The 21,789-nt window shown below is 29.8% G+C and overlaps 3 protein-coding genes and 2 long non-coding RNA genes across 7 annotated transcripts; 3 read left to right on the forward strand and 2 right to left on the reverse strand.

Moving 5' to 3' along the window:
- The first annotated feature begins 1,040 nt into the window (after positions 1–1,040).
- Positions 1,041–8,306, forward strand: LOC122574482 (cytochrome P450 302a1, mitochondrial). Of its 2 annotated transcripts, none has more exons than XM_043742136.1 (10): positions 1,041–1,202; positions 2,462–2,964; positions 3,322–3,562; positions 4,701–4,876; positions 5,098–5,302; positions 5,683–5,833; positions 6,443–6,691; positions 7,116–7,343; positions 7,759–7,860; positions 8,165–8,306. In XM_043742136.1, exons 2-10 carry the CDS (start codon positions 2,772–2,774, stop codon positions 8,186–8,188), a joined length of 1,569 nt encoding a protein of 522 aa, XP_043598071.1. In that variant the 5' UTR covers positions 1,041–1,202; positions 2,462–2,771; the 3' UTR covers positions 8,189–8,306. The 2 variants fall into 2 exon arrangements, with proteins under 2 accessions (XP_043598071.1, XP_043598070.1); XM_043742135.1 differs by having other exon boundaries at positions 1,042–1,202; positions 7,759–7,948.
- Positions 8,004–11,877, reverse strand: LOC122574483 (26S proteasome regulatory subunit 7). Its single transcript, XM_043742138.1, has 6 exons — positions 11,678–11,877; positions 11,574–11,611; positions 10,959–11,441; positions 10,718–10,882; positions 8,597–8,763; positions 8,004–8,475 (listed from the first exon to the last, which is right to left on the reverse strand). The coding sequence occupies exons 1-6, from the start codon at positions 11,748–11,750 to the stop codon at positions 8,097–8,099; spliced, it is 1,305 nt and encodes a 434-aa protein (XP_043598073.1). The 5' UTR covers positions 11,751–11,877; the 3' UTR covers positions 8,004–8,096.
- A 3,653-nt stretch (positions 11,878–15,530) lies between these two features.
- Positions 15,531–17,969, forward strand: LOC122574177. Of its 2 annotated transcripts, none has more exons than XR_006318930.1 (3): positions 15,531–15,710; positions 16,023–17,490; positions 17,559–17,969. It is a non-coding gene; the product is annotated as an uncharacterized LOC122574177 (long non-coding RNA). The 2 variants fall into 2 exon arrangements; XR_006318931.1 differs by having other exon boundaries at positions 16,023–16,166.
- A 6-nt stretch (positions 17,970–17,975) lies between these two features.
- LOC122574178 lies at positions 17,976–19,488 on the forward strand. Its single transcript, XR_006318932.1, has 4 exons — positions 17,976–18,407; positions 18,759–18,932; positions 19,071–19,281; positions 19,370–19,488. It is a non-coding gene; the product is annotated as an uncharacterized LOC122574178 (long non-coding RNA).
- Positions 19,414–21,393, reverse strand: LOC122574176 (endocuticle structural glycoprotein SgAbd-2-like). The gene is made up of 4 exons (XM_043741429.1): positions 21,237–21,393; positions 20,557–20,696; positions 20,195–20,336; positions 19,414–19,818 (listed from the first exon to the last, which is right to left on the reverse strand). Exons 1-4 carry the CDS (start codon positions 21,360–21,362, stop codon positions 19,600–19,602), a joined length of 627 nt encoding a protein of 208 aa, XP_043597364.1. The 5' UTR covers positions 21,363–21,393; the 3' UTR covers positions 19,414–19,599.
- Between the last annotated feature and the right edge of the window lie 396 nt (positions 21,394–21,789).

The following is a 21,789-nucleotide window of genomic DNA, read 5'->3' on the forward strand; positions in this document are numbered from 1 at the left end:
AGTAATTCCAATATACAAGTCTGTGAAACAAAATGAGATAAAAATAAGAAACCAGAAAAGTATATTTAAAACTTTGATTTTTATTTATCTCATTTCATTTATTGGAAAGTTTTTCATGATTAGTTGATGAAATATTTAACCAAAGCACAGTCTTAATCATTGCATAATTTTATTAATTTAATTTTATACTTATAATACCAAACGAAGCGACTAAAGCAACTGTTAGAGTTTGAATGCCGATTCCCGATTTGCTGTTTCTCGCTACTAGGATTTATTAAATTTGTTACGTGGCGCCAGATGGACCATGTGACGTCACTCTGGGTCTGGCCGTCAAGGCCTCACATACCATAATTCCGACTTCAATAGACCTAAGGACCCATCATAAACCTAAGCCTTTAGTTTAGCCTTTAACATTATGTTTAATCCTGTTAATGTTTCGGTTCATAGCTGGTCCTTAAGACAGTCCTTAGGCCTATTATACGCTCTCAATAATCACTGAGGAATCGAGTATTTGCATAACGGAAAAGCCGGGTTGTTCCAGAAACTCCAGATTACATGAGAGCAGACAGTTGATCTTTTGACTCACGTTCTGTAATCATCGAATTCTGTGTCCATATTGTATAGTAAATTGATAGAAATATACATATTTTAGATTCTGTTACCGCGATGTTGTATCAAACCAACCACCCCTATTATCTTAACTGAAATCAGGGGATCGATCAAATCGTGATGTCGATTATTATAATCGAAGCGGGAATTTACGACTCTCGTTGACGTGATATCTCGCGTCTCCCCGCGATTGATCGAAAATTCAGAATCGATCAATCATATATATGCATATATAGCGGGAAGGTGCTCTCAATTTCGGTTAACGACTCGATGATTAAGGACATATCTTCTTTTTAGTTCGAAAGACAAATGGTAAGTTTCATGGTTTATACAATGCATTTTTTTAAATATATCTCCATCGATTCAAAGATATAGTATACCATTATGATAGTCGTGACGTACTTACATAATATTGTATACACCTTATACAGGTAAAATTCATTTTATCATGTATGATTTCAAATTGGGTCAAGGAATTCTAAATACGAAACAGATGCTAAACATAAGCAAAAGGATCGATAAAAGTTGAAAGAAACAGCATGAATAATACGTATATTTTATTCATTACATGAATCTTTTATTTGACATACAGGGTGAGTGAATAAGAATTACTATCTAAAATAGCTCGTTACATATTGGTTTTATCAAAAAGCGTTTTAAATGAATTATGTTACATCTCAAAAAATTCATCTGATGGATGCTATTTTATCTTTTTATATCTTATATTTTTTGACAAGGGAACGCCGGTGATTGATACAAGCCGATTTTCATGAAACTGTGCACAAGTGTTTTGAGACCTATAAATGTGTGTGAACAATTTTTTGACAAAATCAGTTTTTTTTTTACAAAAATTACATAAAAGAATCATATTTTCAAAAAATTTTCACGTGAATTTGTACGTCTCAAGACACAGTATAGCTTTTATTTTAACCATTTTTTGATGTCGTACATCGTTTACAATTTATAAGTACTTATATAGGTGGACCGAATCAGATAAAAGGTTGATTTCTTCCTTAAAATAAAAAAAACTCTTAAGTGGATTTAATAAACACCTGTGCACAGTTTCATGAAAATCGGTGTGTATCAATCACCGACGTTCCCTTATCAAAAAATATAAGATATAAAAAGATAAAATAGCATCCATCCGAGGAGTTACATTATTATTATATCTAAACCTTTCAAAACTCATAATCATAGATCGTAGTTCCATACAAAATGATACTATAGATTTTATAATATTTTCTCATTTCGCTATGATAAAGATATCATCCTTATCTAATAAAAGGAATATATCGCTAATTTTTAGAATGAGTGTAATATATATGTACTACATAATATCTTTCTCTGAATAATTTTGATATTGTTATAATTTACTTCATGCTGTTATAATTATCGGAGACTAATATAATGATATAATTAGATGTAATATTATCAAGTATATAGAAATTTTATATCACAGCTTTGAAGTAATTAATATGTTGTAGGTATAGTATGTGTATAATCAGCAATAAATTAAACTTCTTGGTAATTAGTACTTCGTTTTTTATTTCAAATATTAGGTATTAAAAATGCTTTTGTTAATAATTTATTATATATTATTTTGTTATACTATTTTATCTTATATTTATTACATTTCATTATAAATATAGAATAACGATACATACATACATATAACACATAAATGATAAAATATACAAAAATTTAATTTAATAGAAAAACGGGGTCCGATATTATTACTAATTGTTAAGTTTTTGCTAATTATTATTAATGTTGAACTTAATTTATTATTGTCACAACGTCAAATTAAGATTTGTTAAAGATCTAATTCTTCCTGGGTAATCTTTGTTCGTAGACTTTGTCAGGTAATAGAACCCATTAATGAAACGTTTTATCGCCGACACATCGAATTCAGACGATGGTACGTAACACATTGAAATTCTATGTGCAAGCTGGACAGAGAACGATGACGCAAAGTTAGAAAGAGATGATAAAATAAAAAAGGAACGACACATTCTTGCACGAACGGGTATCAAAAGGTGCAGACACAGTCTTTAAAATCAGTCTGATGCAGTCACTTTACTCCTGAATTCTTGTTAAATCTTTTTCATTAGAAAATTGTGATATTTACTTCAATCCATTTTTTACATCATTGTATAAGTGCAATGTACACATGGTTGCAGAAGTGTATTCCATATATGACAAAAAAGAAGCTATATTATATTAAATTTTACTCTGTTAATTTTGCAAAATGTAACATCAAAACGACTGATCATCAACCAAAAGCTTTCAATGATATTCCTGGACCAAAATCTTTACCAGTTATTGGAACACTTTACAAATATCTACCATTTATAGGTAAGAAAATCAAACTCAATTTAAAAATTACTATACATCTTAATTATGTACATCTCAACATCAGTAATTCAAACAAATAGAAACACCTTGACATAGTATTTATGATATAATTATAAAAGTAAATTATACGTATTTACTATGCATACTACTATATCTGATTATAATCTTTGTGTGAATGAATTTTTTATTACATTAAATAAATATGTATTTGTATATTTTCAAGTATGATACATAGTACTTTTAAAAAAATTAGAAAAAGCGATCTCTTTTATATAAAAATTTCTTTTTCGCGACTGTTTAATATTACAACCTGATTATATTAATACTGTTTTATTTAAATTTGTTAATATTTAACAGGTGAATATAGTTTTACAAATTTATATGAAAGCGGAAAAAGAAAATTGGAACAGTTTGGGCCGCTAGTACGCGAAGAAATAGTACCTAATGTAAATATCGTATTGGTTTATAGGCCGGAAGATATAGCAGAAATTTTCAAAGCGGAATCAGGTTTGCATCCAGAAAGGAGAAGTCATTTAGCACTTTTGAAATATCGAAAAGATCGCACTGATGTATACAACACTGGAGGTTTATTACCCACGTAATACACATATTTTTACGATTTACAACAATTTACTATAATTTTTGTACAAACTTTATATAGCTTTATAGCTAACTTTATATACCTGATGTTAGACTATAAATGTTCCAATTAATATCAAGTAAAATTATTATAGTAATTTATATTGTTAATTAGTTATATTATTTAATTACTAGTAAGTTAATAACAAACACAGGAGCATTAAATGCTTTTCTATTTGATGTTAGACCAACAAATAGTAATTCAAATCAAAATGTAAATTCATAACATATTGTTTTGCAAGATTTTTATTATATACTTATATGTACATATATTTTCTTAATCTTTTCGTAACAAAATATTGTACATACAATCTTTATTTTTTTTTAAACATAAAATACTGTATAGATTACTTTTTTAAACAATTTTATATTTTACTACACGTCTATCTTTTTTTTTTTGTAATTAAAAGAAACATGTACATATGTATGTTATTAAAAGGCATACATAACCTTTTATAATGTTTTACTGTTGCCTTTTAAAAATATGTATATCTAATTAGAATATCTATATCAGATATGAAAGAGATAAACGTCTATATGTACTAAGTATGTAAAATCTATATGTGTATTTAATGATTCAGCATATTTTTATATATAGTGCATATACATATGTAGTACATAGGTATTTTGTTAAAATATTGCACTATAGTCAAATTTTTGGATATCAAATATTGAATATAATTCTAACCGAATTGGATTGATTAAAACGTAATAAATACACGTTATAAAAAGTTACATTAGAAAAGCACTTGCCAATTCTTACAGATGTTGTTATTATATTAAGTTTTTAGTAATCTAATTTTAGTGTAAAACCCTATAAAAAATTTGTAATTTTCGGATATAGCATTCATAATTTTTTTAAATGTTTAAATAGAAACGAGTTAAATTATGAAGAAATTAATCTAGTAAAATTTTGTGCACTTGACTACTTGACTCCTTGACTACTTATTGTTAAAAACTAGTTTTTATAAATATCTTTATATAGTACATAGTTTAGATAGATATTGAAGAAATAGATATTGAGCATAGTATTAATATGATGCGTATACAATTTTCTATTGAATTCATTTACTCTAATATAGTATTACAAATTTCAGAAATGGAACAGAATGGTGGAGATTACGAAAAGAGTTCCAAAAAGTTTCTAGTAAACCTCAAGACGTGATCAATTATTTAAAAGAAACAGATGATGTCATTCAAGAATTTATTGAATTATGTGTTAATGAGGAGTTTGATGACTTCTTACCTCTTTTATCACGCTTATTCCTTGAATGTAATATGATCTCACATATCTCTTAATGTACATAGAACTGAAGTTTCTTTTTTGCAATTACATTCTTTTTCCTAAATTTGAACTATGTTATACTTAAATTTAATGATTGGTGTCATTTCTTAATAGACAAACAAACACACATACTATTAATAAATTTATATACATATAAATAAAAAGATGTACTATTAATGTCTAATAATCTTTTCTATATTTGATTTTAGTGACATGTCTGGTTGTTTTTGATGTAAGATTGAATAGTTTCTCAAAAGAAGAAAGATGTGAAAATTCTACAAGTTCAAAATTAATCAAGGCTGCCTTTACAACAAATAGCGTAATGTTAAAGTTGGATAATGGATTGCAATTATGGCGTTTTTTTGAAACCCCATTGTACCGAAAATTACGTAAAGCACAAGCATACATGGAAATGTAAGCAATAATTTTTAATCTTACACGGGATTATTATTTATTGTTTATGATTACTAGATTATTTCTCATTATACAAAGTCTTCAAAATCATGAATTTATTGAAGTTACTCATAGATAATTTGTATAATTTATTATCATTATATTGTAAGTTCTACAATAAGAAAAGCACAAAAGGTTTTTATATGCTTAAAATAATTATTAACGCCACGTTAACAATATTTGTCATAATTAAACAGAAATGTGTGTGTATTAATATGGTTTTGTATCAATCAGCTTAACTCAATGAAAGCTCAAGCAATCTAAATATTTCATTCTGTACATTATAATTAGCTTATTTTTAAATGCTATACCTTATATGTTATGTCTTTTTAATGTATTAGGGTTGCATTAGAATTGGTATCTCAGAAAAAACAGAGCACGAAAACTGGACATAACAAATCATTCTTAAATGCCTATTTAGAAAATCCTGCTCTGGATATTAAGGATATTGTAGGCATGGCTTGTGACATGTTACTTGCTGGTATAGATACTGTAAATATTATAATACATATCATTATTACAATATTAGTGTTATATTTATGCATGTGCATGTTTATTATTAATTTAAGAAATACGAATAATATTTAGATATTTGTAAATACATAATTACTGTATTAATTGAATATATAAATAGGAAATTTGGATCTTTATTTACATGTGTAAAATTTGTTTATTTTATAGAAAACAAATACATTATTATATATATACATTTTATAGTGAACAAGTAAATATCTACATGATGACATCATTTAATATGATATTAAGTCTGAAAATAATTAATGTTCATTATGTTATGTTATATGTTTTTATATAAAGCATAATGTTTAGGAACATTATGGGTATAAATACTACTATTAGAAACATTATATATATATAGATACTATTATATTTTTAAAATAGATACATGTCTTATTAAAAGCTTATGATATAACTTATATTATTTTATAATATGCTATACATTTTTAAGCTTAAACACAATATAAAAATTTAATTGAATTTGACTAAAATCCGTATCCTTTTATTAACATTACTAATTTAATAGTGTAGGCTAACGATTATAAAAAAAGAGGAATTAAATATATAAATTTTCTGTATCCCTAGACTACTTACAGTACTGCTTTTGCTTTGTATCACCTGGCAAGACACCAAGATATTCAAGAAAAATTGAGAATTGAAGCCACACAGTTTATAGCTGATCATAGTCAACCAATAACAGCAGGTGTGTTGCGAAATGCTTTGTATACCAAAGCTGTCATTAAGGAAAGCTTGCGATTAAATCCAATTTCTATAGGAATAGGTCGCATATTGCAAAATGACATTGTTCTTAATGGTTATCAAGTACCTAAAAGGGTAAGTTATAAATCTTAACAAAATGTAAATTAGTTGATGTGCTATAAGTTTCAATAGAATTCACTTTCAATGGATAACAGCTTCATTTTATTAATACTTTTAATAATGTTTTGTTATATTAGGAAAGCTATATGTAACATATTTTCTTTTTGGAAGTGTGTGTGCTAGTGATGGCACAACTGAACATTCATCGCTAACGTTAGAAATAAGCAGATCTGCTCAGTGGGTGTTGTCACGTGGTCGCTTCAAGTAGCTTGTGTCGGCTCCCGATTGCGCGTGTAGGTTCGTGGTGCGTTTTTTATAATTCACCTCGGATTTGCACGCCTGCACGGTTGAGTCTTTCACGTCGCTCCTCGAACTACATATTTTCTTTTTATGTAAATACCCAAAGTAAAAATATGTTCTCCTCATTCGTTTCTTTTAGACTGTTGTTGTAACACAAAACCAAGTCACTTGTCGTCTTCCTGAATACTTTAACAAACCAGACTTGTTTATACCAGAAAGATGGCTACGTGAACATTCAGAAAGTAGCAATAAAATAAATTGTGGAAAATCAGTACATCCATATGTATTGTTACCTTTTGGTCATGGTCCTAGATCTTGTATTGCTAGACGATTTGCAGAGCAAAATATGCAAGTATTGTTATTAAGGGTAAGTTTTTAATATTTGATAGAATATTGATTTTCAGACATTTTTATGCCTACACAAAAAATAATATATAGTTTTTAACAGTAATATTCAAGTTTAATATCTTGTTTATAATTCTTCCGTTTTCTTGCTATTAATTAAATATTATACAATATTATCTTGTGTTGTGATTGGTGCTATCCTTACATTTCTTGAAATTTTTTTATTTCACGACCGATTATATTTTCTTCTAGCTTTGTTCACCTATACTGATTAGAACTTCATAATGTGTTCTCAAAAATGAGATTAACTTTTATTTTGTTAGCCCTTTCTAAAAAGGAATTTTTTGGTACTATATGTTGTATAATTTTTTTGGTACGATTAAAATATATGCAATTGTTTTATATATAAAGTAATATAATCTTCTTATTTTGTACAGATGTGTCAACGACTCAAGATTTTTTGGCATGGGGGTGAACTTGGAACGATATCTTTATTAATCAACAAACCAGATGCCCCATTAAAATTTAAATTTCATGAGGTCTTAAAAACCAATTCTACTTGTTTTCAAAAGAACGAAATAGTATAAGCAAGGAAATATTATTTTTAATGAGAAAATATGTATAAAAGTAAAGAAAGTACAATATTAAATAAGAAACAAATTACAATTTATTATATACTTAATAATTGAAAATTAATTATTATATTATAATTAGCAGTACAATATTGTAATATTCTTATATTTTAGAACAAATAAGAATAGTGTACATAATAAATTTAATTATAAGTCATATATTTAGGAGTTGCAGAAAACTTAGCATAAGATTTAATCACTTTGTTTACAGCTTCTAAGAAGTCCTTCTCTGTAGCTACCTTCCGACGTGCACGAATTGCGAACATACCAGCTTCTGTACATACAGATCGAATCTCAGCTCCAGTACTATTAGGACATAAACGTGCAAGCAGTTCAAATCTGATATCTCTTTCAACACTCATTGAACGCGCATGAATTTTAAAAATATGTGTTCGTCCTTCCAAGTCTGGTAATCCAAATTCTACTTTTCTATCTAAACGTCCTGGTCTCATCAATGCTGGATCTAATGTATCTGGTCTATTTGTTGCCATTAAAACTTTAATGTTACCTCGTGGGTCAAAGCTAAAATATTTAAAATCATATAAATATCATCATTACCTGTTATATATTACCTATTATTAATTATTGAAAATAATTGATTGAAATGATAATAATATTGAAAGTAATAAAACATATGTTTTACCCATCTAATTGATTAATCAATTCTAGCATAGTACGTTGTACTTCATTATCACCACCAGCTCCATCATCAAACCGAGCTCCTCCAATAGCATCAATTTCATCAAAAAATATTAAACATGCTTTTTTACTACGTGCCATTTCAAATAATTCTCTTACCATACGAGCACCCTGTTAGATATAACAGTTATATATAATGTAATTACATGTACAATATAATACAATAATAACAACAACAACAATATTGATAATACCAATATAGTATGATATAATATTGGTTTGAGTAATATGTTCATTCATTTTTCATTAATATATCATATTAAAAGACATCACACAAATTTATTTAAAGAATATAAAAAGACATGTATTTGAGCTTTTTTTGAAAGATATATTCATATTTATAGAGAAATAGAGTGAATAAATTATTTCTTGATTAATATTATACAAAAGTACTAAAATGTTCATGTGTCTTTTAAGAATACACAAATGAACTTATTACTCAATCTAATATAATAATAATAATTTAATATTATTATGTTTACTTCAGAAAATAGAATATTCTTATTATTCTTATTACGTAGTTATAAACTGAATATAATTAGAAACTGAATTTCATTTATAAAAAAATATCATATGTAGTCAGTGTAAGAAGTATTTGTGCAGAATTTAATTTCGACAAAAATATTATAGATAATACTATAGATTCAAAAAAATAATTTTCACCAAAGTGCAGAAAAAATGGGTTTAAAGACAATTTCATTCTGATGCAAGCATCATAAAAATGTTGGGATCATAATGATCGAAAACACAACGTTAATAATATGCGAGCAGAGTCTTATATAATGTTCAGAAACACTTTAAAAGACCTCCACAATCTCCAGATATAAATATTATTAAAATACATACATTGGATTACCTGAAAGGAAAAATACGAATTCACCATGTTGTATGAATTCATTCATTCATCATGTATCACGAAATAATTTAAAGGGGGCATTTTTGGAAGAATGGGATAATATTTTTGGTTATTTAGTAGACTACTTATTAATTAGATAAATTCAACGCCGTGACAGCTTCAAGCTATAATAAAATCAAAAGGGAATGACATTAAGTATTAAAATAATTAAATTTTGTGACTTAGTACCCTTTAGACATTAAATCTTACTATATTTTTCCATTAAACTGTAACTGTATCACATTTTTTTAAATGGAAATTATTTTGAAGACTTCCAAGAATATGTATATATTTGTTATGTATTAAAATTTGTTTTGCTGAAATTAATTACTGTACAAATTCTTTTTACACTGACTGTATGTATACTTTACAAATTTAATAATTTTTTACAGATTTCAACAACATAAATTTCTATCTCTAATAACTCAAAAAATTAACAGATCTAGAAATATAATAAATCTTATTGTTTATTAAGCATATGAATCAAACCTTGCACCAGTAACTGTATTGTTTTTGAGATTTTCAACTTTTTGATTTGATTTGATGAATCAAAATTTTAATATAGTTTTATGTATATTATAAAATCAATTGTATTTGCAATGTACGTTGACTAAATATGTATATAGTATCAATTATATTAAAAAAGTTGTTAAATTTGATTTGAAAATCTTATTTTAGGGATATTTTAGACATTTTTATCACAAAAATATAAGTGATTTTACAGACAATGTATCAAAAACTGTTATCAAGTTATTCTAGAGAATTTAGACATCTCTGAGCACGTACATTTGTGTACAAAAATTGACTTTTAAGCACGTTTTTAAAATACTTATTACATCAGGGGATTCATAACTTAAAAGCTAAGGTATACAGGAGATATATGCATATGACGTTTTTAACTTATTTTAATGTGTAGAGTAATTGACAGAATATCAACATGCATTTATGAATTACATTGTATATTCACCATTAACAAGTTATAAATACTTAAGCTATCAGAAATATCAAAAGTCTGATTAACAAAATAACAAAAAGAATGATTTAAGTATCATTAGTTTGCAAATCTACATTATATTTGCTTAAAAATGATTTTTTGTTTACTCCTGCATACTTTATTTCTTAGTTAAGCATTGCTTAATAATTCCAAGTCAAGACATATGTTATACTTACTTCGCCAACATATTTTTGAACTAATTCTGAACCAATGACACGAATAAAACAGGCATCTGTCCTATTAGCTACAGCTCTAGCACATAAAGTTTTGCCTGTACCTGGTGGACCAAATAACAATACTCCTTTAGGTGGCTCAATTCCCAGATTAACAAACTTTTCTGGCTGTAATAAACAAATTATTTTTTTCTAATTACCTTGTACAAAAAAAAAAATAATTTAATGATTATAAAATACTAACATGTAATAAAGGTGTTTCAACTACTTCTCTCAATTTTTCAATTTGTTCTTTGCAACCACCAACATCGCTATATGTGACGTCAGGTTTTTCTTCAACTTGCATCATTGTTACAGTTGGATCAATTTTTGGTGGAAGTGGAATATGAATTTGATATTTATTACGATCCACTCCCACTCGCATTCCTTCTTCGATGTCAGTAGGAGCAACTGAATCTGCTAGATCAACTACAAACTTTGCAAACTGTTTTACATTTATAATGTATTTAGGATCGTCTGAGTTTGCATTAATTATTTTAGTGCAGCGTGCAACTTGCAATGGTTGTTCATTTTGTAAAGTTTGTTTATCTGCAGCTAAATCCCACAAAGCAGGCGGTGCAAGACCCGTATCAGACTCTTTGATTCCAGTCAATTCGTTAACTCGTTTAATTATTGTTTGTATATCTTCTTCAACTGCTTTAATACTTTTAGTATATTGTCCCTGACCCTGTATAAAAAATAATATGTTTGCGTCATTTTTGTTAGAATAATTCCAAGAATCTTTATTCTAATTTAAATTTATTTTTTATTAATATTTTATTATCTATTATTACCAAAATTATTATACAATTTCACTTACGTAAGTTTTAAGCAAAGCAATATCTCCTTCATCGAGAGCTGAAATAATACATTAATAAATTCTTTTAAATCATAGTTAAAGGCAAATTAATATTTAAAGCTTACACTTTATTTCTTTCTCTTCTTTTCCTTCTTCGCTTTTTACTTTTCGCATGTCTTCTCCTAAGTGATCAGGCATTGTTGTATTCGTTAAATTTTTTAAATATTAAGAAATTTTAACGACACTTTATTCGACAGATAAAGAAATTGATGTAAACCGAATTTAAGGTTAGGTATTTTCCATTACTAGCAAAAACTCTGTAGCGACAGCGTCACTGATTCCCGACGTGCCATCTACTGTAACTAGATTTAGTTAGTTGCTTTTATTATTGATAATCGGTAAACAGCAAATAAAATAAGCAAAATGATATCACCGACGACGAAATCACTATAGCCTATAATTTATTTATAAATTTTTAACTATAATATAAAATATACGAAATAATAAAGCAATATTTCTTAAGTGTTCATAAATTTGGCTAATTTTTGTTTATCTTTTCTAGGAAACGATTTTCGATTATTACATATTAACGCATACGCATTGTAATATAATTGTTACGTTACCGCATGAAACTGATTGTAATACTACCTTAACACTCCCTACTTTAAAGTAAATCGCTGCATGACCGATCGGACAGATCCCTCCACTTTAAAGTAAATCGTTGCATGACCGATCGGGGAGATCTCCCATTTTAACCTTAGCAACGCGTTTTCTTTTTCTTTTTTTTTCTTTTTTTTTTGTTATTATCAGCTATTGTTTAGTTAGAATTGTTCCCAATTAATTGCGTATTTTCTCTGTTCTTACAAAGTATATAATAAAATATACCAATTTAATGGTGTTGGCTTGTCCGAGCGTGGTGAGAAATGTATAGTTGGCTGTGGCGCGCCCGTGGTTGATTTTAAGTATTAATATCTTCAGTTATATGAAATTACGTTTAGCATGCATACAGGGTTATCCAACTAACCCGGAACGTGCGTTTGCCAAAACATGTGAACGGCAATAGTGTAACATGTACGCTTGCTACTGCAATAAGTCACTGAAGGATTTTAAATTTGGCGTTACAATAAGAAGATGACGGTGGCAGAGAAAGCGAAACTCGCGTTTTTGCCCGATAATTTCATGTGCCTCTACGTTCCCGAAGTTTCGAAGCAAGAAAGGATATCCGGTTCTGTTCCCACATGTAGCGCAATTTTTGTCTTTAATATTTTTTGATATCTTGGATTACGTATACCTGAAATGTCATTTTTTAAAATTTAGAATTGCATTCAGCTGTCAGAGTAATTAGCGAATTACAATGAAATTGTTCACGTTCTTATAAACATCGCGGGCCTTTTTCTATTTTGTTTGATAATTTTTATTTTAACGTATTAATTCTTCTAGGTCGTAATTGAAAATTTATTAACGATCATTTTCTACTAATTGTTCGCTATTACCTGCAAATATAAGAATAAGCAACAAAGAAAACAATTGAGATACAATGAGACATCTCACAGAATTCATATTTAAACAGACCAGTTTAAACAAATAGAAATTAATTGAACTCTCGCACTGTTGTGCTTGGATCCCTTTGCACTTGATCGCTTTCCTTGTTCTTTATGCTTACATGTGACGCATTTACAGTTGAGCGACCCAAAATCGATCAATTCGTAGAAAATTATCGTTAATAAATTTTGAAATACGTAGAAGGAAATGTGTTTAATGTGTGTTAAAAATAGAAATAGGATGTCGATGTTTGTGAGAATGTGAACAATATAATTGTATTGTAATTCGCTAATAACTCTGGAAGTTAAATGCCACTGTCTGTGTCCAACAGTCTTTTTTAAAATAAACGGGATAGAAACCATAAATATATATTCATAATAAGAATAAAGTAATTCTTGAAAAGATAGATAGTTTCTCTGAAAATAATTATCGTGTGTAACAGAATAAACGTTTAGAAAAATATAAATAATTATGTATTCCAATATAAAAAGTGAAAATAATTGCATGTTACACGTGACTTAAGCAAGCTCCATTTTTCATTCGAACCATTAGAAAGGAGCTTAGAAAATTTTTTTTAAACGAGTTATATTGTTGTAGTTGTATCGATTGATACATCTTTCTATCCTGTCCAAAAGTTTGGAACTTGATTAAACTGATTCGATATATCGGCTAACGTCACTTATGATATAATGAATTTTTTAATAATCCTCTATGGACTTAATCATTTTTCCATTCTTTTTCTCACGTTACTTAACACGTAAGTTGTCTCTTACCGTAATTTTTTCGATTTCTAGCAAAACGTATTGTCGAATGCTTCATATATTAGTAATATAGCCTTTTAATATTTTGGCGTTCTTTTCTCATGGAAAAAACCTAGTAGTGTAGTATCGGAAAAAAGGCCTAATTAAAGATCGATCAAATCATAAAAGCAGTGTCGTCTGCCCTTCAGTTGTTAGTTCATCTAGTTCTTGCGGAGCATGGGTGTAGTGAGATTAGAAAAAAAAAAAGGAAACCAACGCTAGAGGAGAAGGACGATTTTGGTTTCGAGGAGCATTGATCGAGAGATCAGAGTGTGCGAATCGAGAGTCAGAGTTAGTCTAGAAGTTGAGGAGTAGAGTTGTTAGCGTTGTTGAGATATAGAGTTGTTAGCGTTGTTGAGAGATAGAGTTGTTAGCGTTGTCGAGTTGCGAGGGTTGTTAGCGTTGTTGAGAAATAGAGTTGTTATCGTTATTGAGAGATAGAGTTGTTAGCATTGTTGAGAGATAGAGTTGTTAGCGTTGTCGAGTTGCCAGAGTTGTTAGCGTTGTCGAGTTGCCAGAGTTGTTAGCGTTGTCGAGTTGCCAGAGTTGTTGAGAAATAGAGTTGTTAGCGTTGTCAAATTGCGAGAGTTGTTAGCGTTGTCGAGTTGCGAGAGTTGTTAGCGTTATCGAGTTGCGAGAGTTGTTAGCGTTGTTGAGAGATAGAGTTGNAGTTGTTAGCGTTGTTGAGTTGCGAGAGTTGTTAGCGTTGTCGAGTAGCGAGAGTTGTTAGCGTTGTTGAGAGATAGAGTTGCTAGCGTTATTGAGTTGCGAGAGTTGTTTGAGATAGAGTGTGATTTTTGTATTTAGTTCCAGTTAAACAACCATCGTTTTCTGTCTAATTAATACCTGTATATTCAATTTATTGTAAATAAATTGTAAATAGTCAGGGAAAAATTTATACCTAAATTTACCCGATACTACAGTAGCGTTAAACTATACTGCGACCATGAAACGTACACATGAACCTACACGTATATAAATTAGATGTATCGAGTCAATTGTCATTATATTTTTCATTTAGATATTTAGTAATATGTAATTTAACAATTAACTTACTATACAGACAAAGGAGTATCTTTATCATGTAATTAAAAGTAAGACTCATTTATTCACTATTTGGCGAGATCTTTTCTACTTACTTTGTTTCAATTTGCATATAACGAGGAAGATAATAAAAACGCACGGTAGGACTTCAATGATTTTGAAAAAAATATAGTGCCTCAATTAAATACCATCCAATATACAAGAAGCAAGACGAAATTACATCGCGTTTGATGGAATGGTTGTCTACAGTACGTTGCTCTACTGTTTTCGTTTTGTTGTATCGATGAATCCATCGAAAATTATTTGTTTAATAATAGCTAATACACTAATACACGTCTTGTGATTCGTGGCTTTGTGTGAACAATATTCTATTTTCTTCAAAGTCACTGGATCCGATTGACCGTTTTTATTAGTTTTTTTATTACATGCACAGCGCAACAGGGTAATTAAAAGATATGTACCGATAGGTTGACCAAACATTTATTTAGTCTGTTAGATTAACTATAGATGTCACTATTAGATTTTTTCTATACATGATATTCGAGTACATTGATTGGTCATTATGTCCCATTACTGGTACAACTAGCTAAGCCGTAATAATTTTTTGTCTATTTACAAAATTCCAAAAACGAAATTAACATCCTCTTAGATATGTCTTATGAAGTGCTAGCAACAGCATTTTGTTATTCTCCGAGTTTCTATCAACTCAAAATCTCAAAAAAAGATTGGACGTTAGTCCAATCAAACATTGATAAGGATATAATTATATAAGGTAAGGTTATATATTTTTAGAATTTGATGAGAAGAAAATGTTGGCATGTCGCATTCTTTTTAACAACATAATAAATACTAATAAATAACAATAAGATAAAAGAAATGGGTATATCGGGATTATTTGAAAAAGATTTTGATACACTCTTCTTCGATTTCTAAACAGTAAGATATACACAGTACGTTCGTCTTAATTGTCGATAATGCAGAAAATGTTTTATACGAAAGTTGTTTTACTTCAAAAGTATCTTAATGGAATATTTGCATTCTTTCTAATTGCTATTTAATCGTTCTCTATATTTATTGTATACAGGGTGGCCGTTTAGAGTTAAATATAGAAAACAAGCTACTAATCTATAAAGACATAATCAAAGCAACACGTACGGCATCCAGTTATGGGATACAATGGCTAGAAGCCACATCGCCGAAGTGGAAGCCGTGCAGTCGATCATACTTGGTACGACTTGGTAGTAGACGCATCTTGCTACATATGAAATGAAGAAATACGCAAAGATTTTCAAATCCTGACTGTAAAAGAGGACATTCAGCGAGTATCCGACAGATGTAAATCAAAAACAATAACCGTACATCGACAGTACCATTAGAAGATTGAAAAAGAAACAACAGCAGGAGATAGTGACGCAAACTGAAATATGAACGTATTCTTACGAGATTTGCAGCCTCACGCTATCCTTAACAACTGAAACAATCCGCCGAATGTTCTACAGAGCAAATTGCGGGAATCTATTTTATTTTTTAATTATTTAAAAAGAAAGAAAAATATCTACAGTGTATCCGATTTACTCGTGAACCGTTAAACATCTCGGAAAATATACAAGCTAGGAAAAAATGATTCAGGCGATAGTCAGCAGATTGAGATTAAGCTTTTTAACGAGTCTTTAAATTCTCTGTTACATATTCTTGTAGCTGACGTCGAAACATCTTCCAAGCCTTACGTACGAATGTATTTTGTGCAATTTCAAGATATAAATTACTCGCTCGGACGTTGCACATTATGGTGGTACTCGAAAGAGCCGATTTTATGCGAGTAATGCAACGTAATGTGATGCAGCTCAAAACAGTTCAGCACGATCATCCACAGATGAGTGGGATTCACGTAAATTACAATAATAATTTTTCCCATCGTATCTGAGGGAAAGCTCTTTGTGACAACTTTGGCCTTTCGTATCTCGAAATTGTCTTGTGTAAAACACATTAGTATATGGGGCTTTGGAAATGTTTTGACGTCAGCTGCAAGAATATGTATTTAAAAACGTAAACGTAATGTTCATAGGGTATTTCAGAGTCATTCCAAAGTCGCATAAATCGTACAAGCATATGTGCTACCTGATACGTTCTAACTTTTGTCCCAATCACTTTTCGTACCTCACATGTACATTTTTCGAGATATTTAACTGTTTACAGATAAATCGGACATATTGTATGTCGTACGATTAATAAATTTTATAAAGCAATGCGTTTTTAGAAGCACGCACGTGTTGAACGTTTTGACTTGAAATATGCTTCTTTACGATGCTTTAAGATGCTTCTTACGATAGCTTTGCGACGTCGAAAATATATCCTGCCATGGCATGTATAAAATAATGGCATTTTCTGACAATGAACGAAACTTTACTAATAGCACCTTACACCGATCGATATTAGCAACAGATTGCATAGTACAGTAGATACAACAGTAGATAGTAGATAGCAGTACAGTAGTGCTATACAATACTACTACATAACAATGCGTTAGCGAAAGAATACTGATAAACAGAAATGTAATTGAAAAGACCTAAAATTGTAATGATTTTTGAGCAAATAATTTATCCAATTTCTTCTTTTCCAGAATATGAAAAGGCTCGTTGATTAGTGCCATAAGAAGAATATAGGATTCCTGTGAAAGAAGCACTTTTCAAATACATAAAATTGACTTCATGTACATAAAAGTAGATACGTAAGATTTGTTTCATGTTCTATCTTTTATATATTTTAATTTTCTCTCGTGGGTATATAGATACATTCCGTACAAGTTTCATAAAATATTGATTGTTTGAAATATCGTCAATCTGGAAAGAGCATAGAATTAAAGTGTGTTAGAAAGGAAGATGCACTTAAAAAATAGTTCATGTAGAAATCTATGTAAGTTTTAAAAAAGACGTAATAATTTTTTAAAAATAAAATAAATAAATAACAAAAAAAATTAATATTTTTTATAAAGATGTCAACAGAACACGAGAGAGTAAATATAGATTTTTAGTATGTACGTAACGTGTATATGATTAAAAGTTTTTACAAATACAACACTTATCATACGAAGTAATATATTATTCAATTAACACAGTTGAGCAGTGTTAATATACTTTCTTTGAATTTTGCGAGCCTAATACAGAAAATAACATTCGAATATCTGGTATGTTTACACAAATTGGGGCATTCTAGTTGAATTTACGTTTTGCACAAGATCGTTAGTGGATGAACGTTCGAAGGAAGTGTAGGAACCGCCCAAGTTGCATCGTTCGTGTTAGACAGTCCTTGACCGGGATGATCTGTAGAAAAATGTAAGATAATGAAAGATCCAATAGAACACTTTCACCTGGATTCATCCCAGCCCTCTTCTTTTACCGCAATTCTTACGTATCAGTCAGAGGCATGGTGCAATTGAAGTTCAACTAGCATGCTTTCCCGCACTATTAAGGTACGAGCTATGTACAGGTCATACTATACGTACACTGTATTTCATTGTGGTTCATTACACATAATTGTAATTTGGTATTGAGCGGTGTCGAGTGCTATCGAGTCCACAGATTGCTTAATACAGGCGAAAAAGTTGATTTGTTTCTTGTAATCGAGTTCAGTTATTTTTGACCTTGTACAGGCGATGTCGTTGCGTTAAGAAATTCCATTTGCAATTCATTCTTATTCTTAATAATTTCTTTCAATTGTATAAAACATTTCTTATTTGATTTATATTCTTTCGTATATGTCTTTTATTTTCGTTTTTATATTCGTAAAAAATATTTCCACTTCTATATAATTCTGTTTATAGATAACTCTCTCTTTCTCTTACTTTCGTTGCACGTCTTTAGTTAATATTTTTCTCGTTTTAAACACTGGCAAAGTTTTATGAGACAGAGAGACAGAGAGACAGAGAGAGAGAGAGAGAGAGGAGGGGATTGTTAGCATATGTACTTGAAAATCTCTTTGGGAAGTAAAAGTTGAGGTAATATGCACGTTAGTTAATTTATGGCGTTTATACGACTGCTTATTCAAACATGTAATTTTAATTCTGATTATATTTTAATAGTCATTAGATTATTATATTTTACATCATTTGTATCGTTAATTCATATCTTTTCAGTTGTATAATACAGACATTGGACGCATTCTCGAATCATCTCGATTTTAATAAATTCCTAAATACAACATAAACGAGGAGCAAGTTATCACTTCGAAAAGATCACTTGTTTCTCCAGGTTACACGACACCTGCATTTTGGTATGCCCTAGGCGTGAAGCATTATGACGATGGTCGTATAACTTCTATGGACATTACATAAACTTAAGCGTTGGGTAATAAATAACGTTGCCTTAAATATGATTCAAGCAGTAAATAAAGTTAAACAAAATGAATTGCCTTAATAAGAAATACTGTTTATAGGAAATATCTTTAAATAAAGGGGAAAAATACAAAAGGACATGGAATAGAGTGAGAGAAGATAAAAAAGATTTATTCATCTATCGTATAGTGACTGTTATATAGTTTTGAATCTTGGTATCTCTGTTATATACGATATACATATGTACAGACATTTGGTCGTAATGTAAGGCCGTAAAGATTAAATGCAAGCTTAGAAGTTCTTAAAATCATTTAGTTAGTTAATATTTTATTTAATATCTTCGGTAGAGGTTTGAATTATATGGCTGCCTATAATCTGAGTCGTCAGGCCCAGGTGGATTAGCAGCAAGAGCTCGTCTAATTGCTTCTGGGATGGGCGGAGGAGTTGGTAAATGTGCCCCTTGTGGATGGAAACCATTTTCGTCTGCTGTATATTCTACGGTGATGGGAGTTCCATCTGGCGCGGAATATGAATATCTGCCCTGAACAACCTGCGAAAAAAGGAAATTACAACTCATCGATATCAACCTATCAAGGTATGCGCCTTGGAATTCATTCATATTGCATATATTATACAACATATAAAATGCCAAGTTGCGATACAACTTTAATTATCCTAAGGTATCCTACTGCTGCTATATAATACAAACAGATGATTAGTCGCAATACGAAATTGTAACAATTAAAACAATGTGAACAAATAAATTTTTTCTCGATCATTTTCGTAATATGACATGTTACTTACTTGCGGCATAGTCATAGTAAAAATTACAAATATAGTTTACAGCAAGAATAAGTATTTTTCTAAGGTAACTAATTTTTATTTCGTTTAGGATAATCATCAACATTATAATGATGGAATCTTACTTCGTTTTGTCCCTGTGAAGTGCCTTGAGGTCGTCCGCTTTCGGCAACCGAAATCCCATTTTCGGTATCGTAGCTAAACGTGTAAGTTCCATCTGGATAGGTATCTTTCTGTTGACTACGTATGGCTATAAACCTCCCAGGGCTATCGCAAAAGAGATAGGTAAACGTAAATATAAAAGAAGAGCTGTATGTTATATTAATGTCATTATATACCTTTTCATTTGTGACAGTTTGATAACTATATGTTTATAAATTATAATATTTGTAAGATGAAAGATGTTATACTCCAGAATATTAGTATAATATTTGATATTTGTTATTACTAGACTTGATATTTATTGTTGGATGAGGTAAATGCATACCTATACTGGGGTGTATATTGTGGTTGAACCGTTGGTTGATAGGCTGGCCTAGGTGTTGGTCGATAAGCATTTTGATTTGGGAAACCGCGAAACGCACCATACTGTCCTAAAGCGCAGCCAAATAAAGTGAACGCCAATAACTGAAATCGTTAACAATTTTAATATCAACTTTTCCGAGTTAACGTCGTAAAGCCTGTTAATTTTATTATATAAATACCGTCTGGTTGCATATTTCATGTTGTTAATAGATTTACAAAACTTGTGGTACCTTTAAAATCGTTTTAGAACGTTATATAACTTGCATGATACTTTAACAATTTACGTTGCAAGATAACGACGCTATGATAATCAAATATTGCTACGATATAGTTTCGCATAAACAAAGAAATTTCGCCAAGAAAAACGAAATTTGTCAAAACAACTTTTGTTCTATAACCACACGATCAGATTGCATGTAACTAACTAAATATTCAAGGTAAATAATGTAAAACTGCAAAGAAACTATAATCAGTTCAATGAAATAATGTAATACCTTGTGAACTGATCTATACATGTATATTAATAATTATGATTTTTGAATATTGTAAATTCTTTTATTATTGAATTATTTTATTGAAAATCTTGTTCACTTTAATTTTCAATCACTTATATATCGATAGACGTGTAAAACAAACACTCACTATACGCTGCATGATGATGGTTGCTGTGTGTTGTCGCTTTGAACAAGACCGAATCTGCAGTATCGTGTACAAGTACCTACTGCCAGCATTTATATGAAGACGCGCAAGAAGATTTTCCCTTCCCATTGCCTCTGTTCATATGTCTAACCATTCTCTTCATAGTTACTCGCCCTCACAATTTTGCCCCACCTCAGTTATGTTCTCGATCATCTTACATGCTAGAATTAATGTTTCTTTACGCAAATCTTTTAAGAACGAGTGTCAGTCAATAGCAATTTGTTTGTCACCTACATATATGCGTATCTATTGCTTCTATCGAGACATTTATCAGCAATTACGTAGTCGCACCTGCTATATCATATATTTTGCACAATTTTCATATTTATGACTGATACCTTTATAATAATTTCATATTTTTTCCCTTATTTCCGTAGTTTGTAATTTTTATTGAAGATTTGTGACAATAATGTACAAGATTATGACAAGGGTGGGCTTCGTCTCAGTAAGTATAGATGAGCGTTTTACTTGGCATTTCTAAATCCTGTTCCATTCG

The sequence above is a fragment of the Bombus pyrosoma genome, linkage group LG13 (genome assembly GCF_014825855.1).
Source record: "Bombus pyrosoma isolate SC7728 linkage group LG13, ASM1482585v1, whole genome shotgun sequence".
In the NCBI taxonomy this organism is placed as follows: Eukaryota; Metazoa; Arthropoda; class Insecta; order Hymenoptera; family Apidae; genus Bombus; species Bombus pyrosoma.

Coding starts and splice junctions, on each gene's coding strand:
- LOC122574482 (XM_043742135.1), top strand. CDS start 2,772: ATGTACACATGGTTGCAGAAGTGTATTCCATATATGACAAAAAAGAAG. Junction 4,877..5,097: donor ATCACGCTTATTCCTTGAAT/GTAATATGATCT, acceptor ATTTGATTTTAG/TGACATGTCTGGTTGTTTTT. Junction 7,344..7,758: donor TGCAAGTATTGTTATTAAGG/GTAAGTTTTTAA, acceptor TATTTTGTACAG/ATGTGTCAACGACTCAAGAT.
- LOC122574483 (XM_043742138.1), bottom strand. CDS start 11,750: ATGCCTGATCACTTAGGAGAAGACATGCGAAAAGTAAAAAGCGAAGAA. Junction 11,442..11,573: donor TTGCTTTGCTTAAAACTTAC/GTAAGTGAAATT, acceptor TTTTTTATACAG/GGTCAGGGACAATATACTAA. Junction 8,476..8,596: donor TTGATTAATCAATTAGATGG/GTAAAACATATG, acceptor TAAATATTTTAG/CTTTGACCCACGAGGTAACA.
- LOC122574176 (XM_043741429.1), bottom strand. CDS start 21,362: ATGGGAAGGGAAAATCTTCTTGCGCGTCTTCATATAAATGCTGGCAGT. Junction 20,697..21,236: donor CCATCATCATGCAGCGTATA/GTGAGTGTTTGT, acceptor TAACGATTTCAG/TTATTGGCGTTCACTTTATT. Junction 19,819..20,194: donor CTTCACAGGGACAAAACGAA/GTAAGATTCCAT, acceptor CTTTTTTCGCAG/GTTGTTCAGGGCAGATATTC.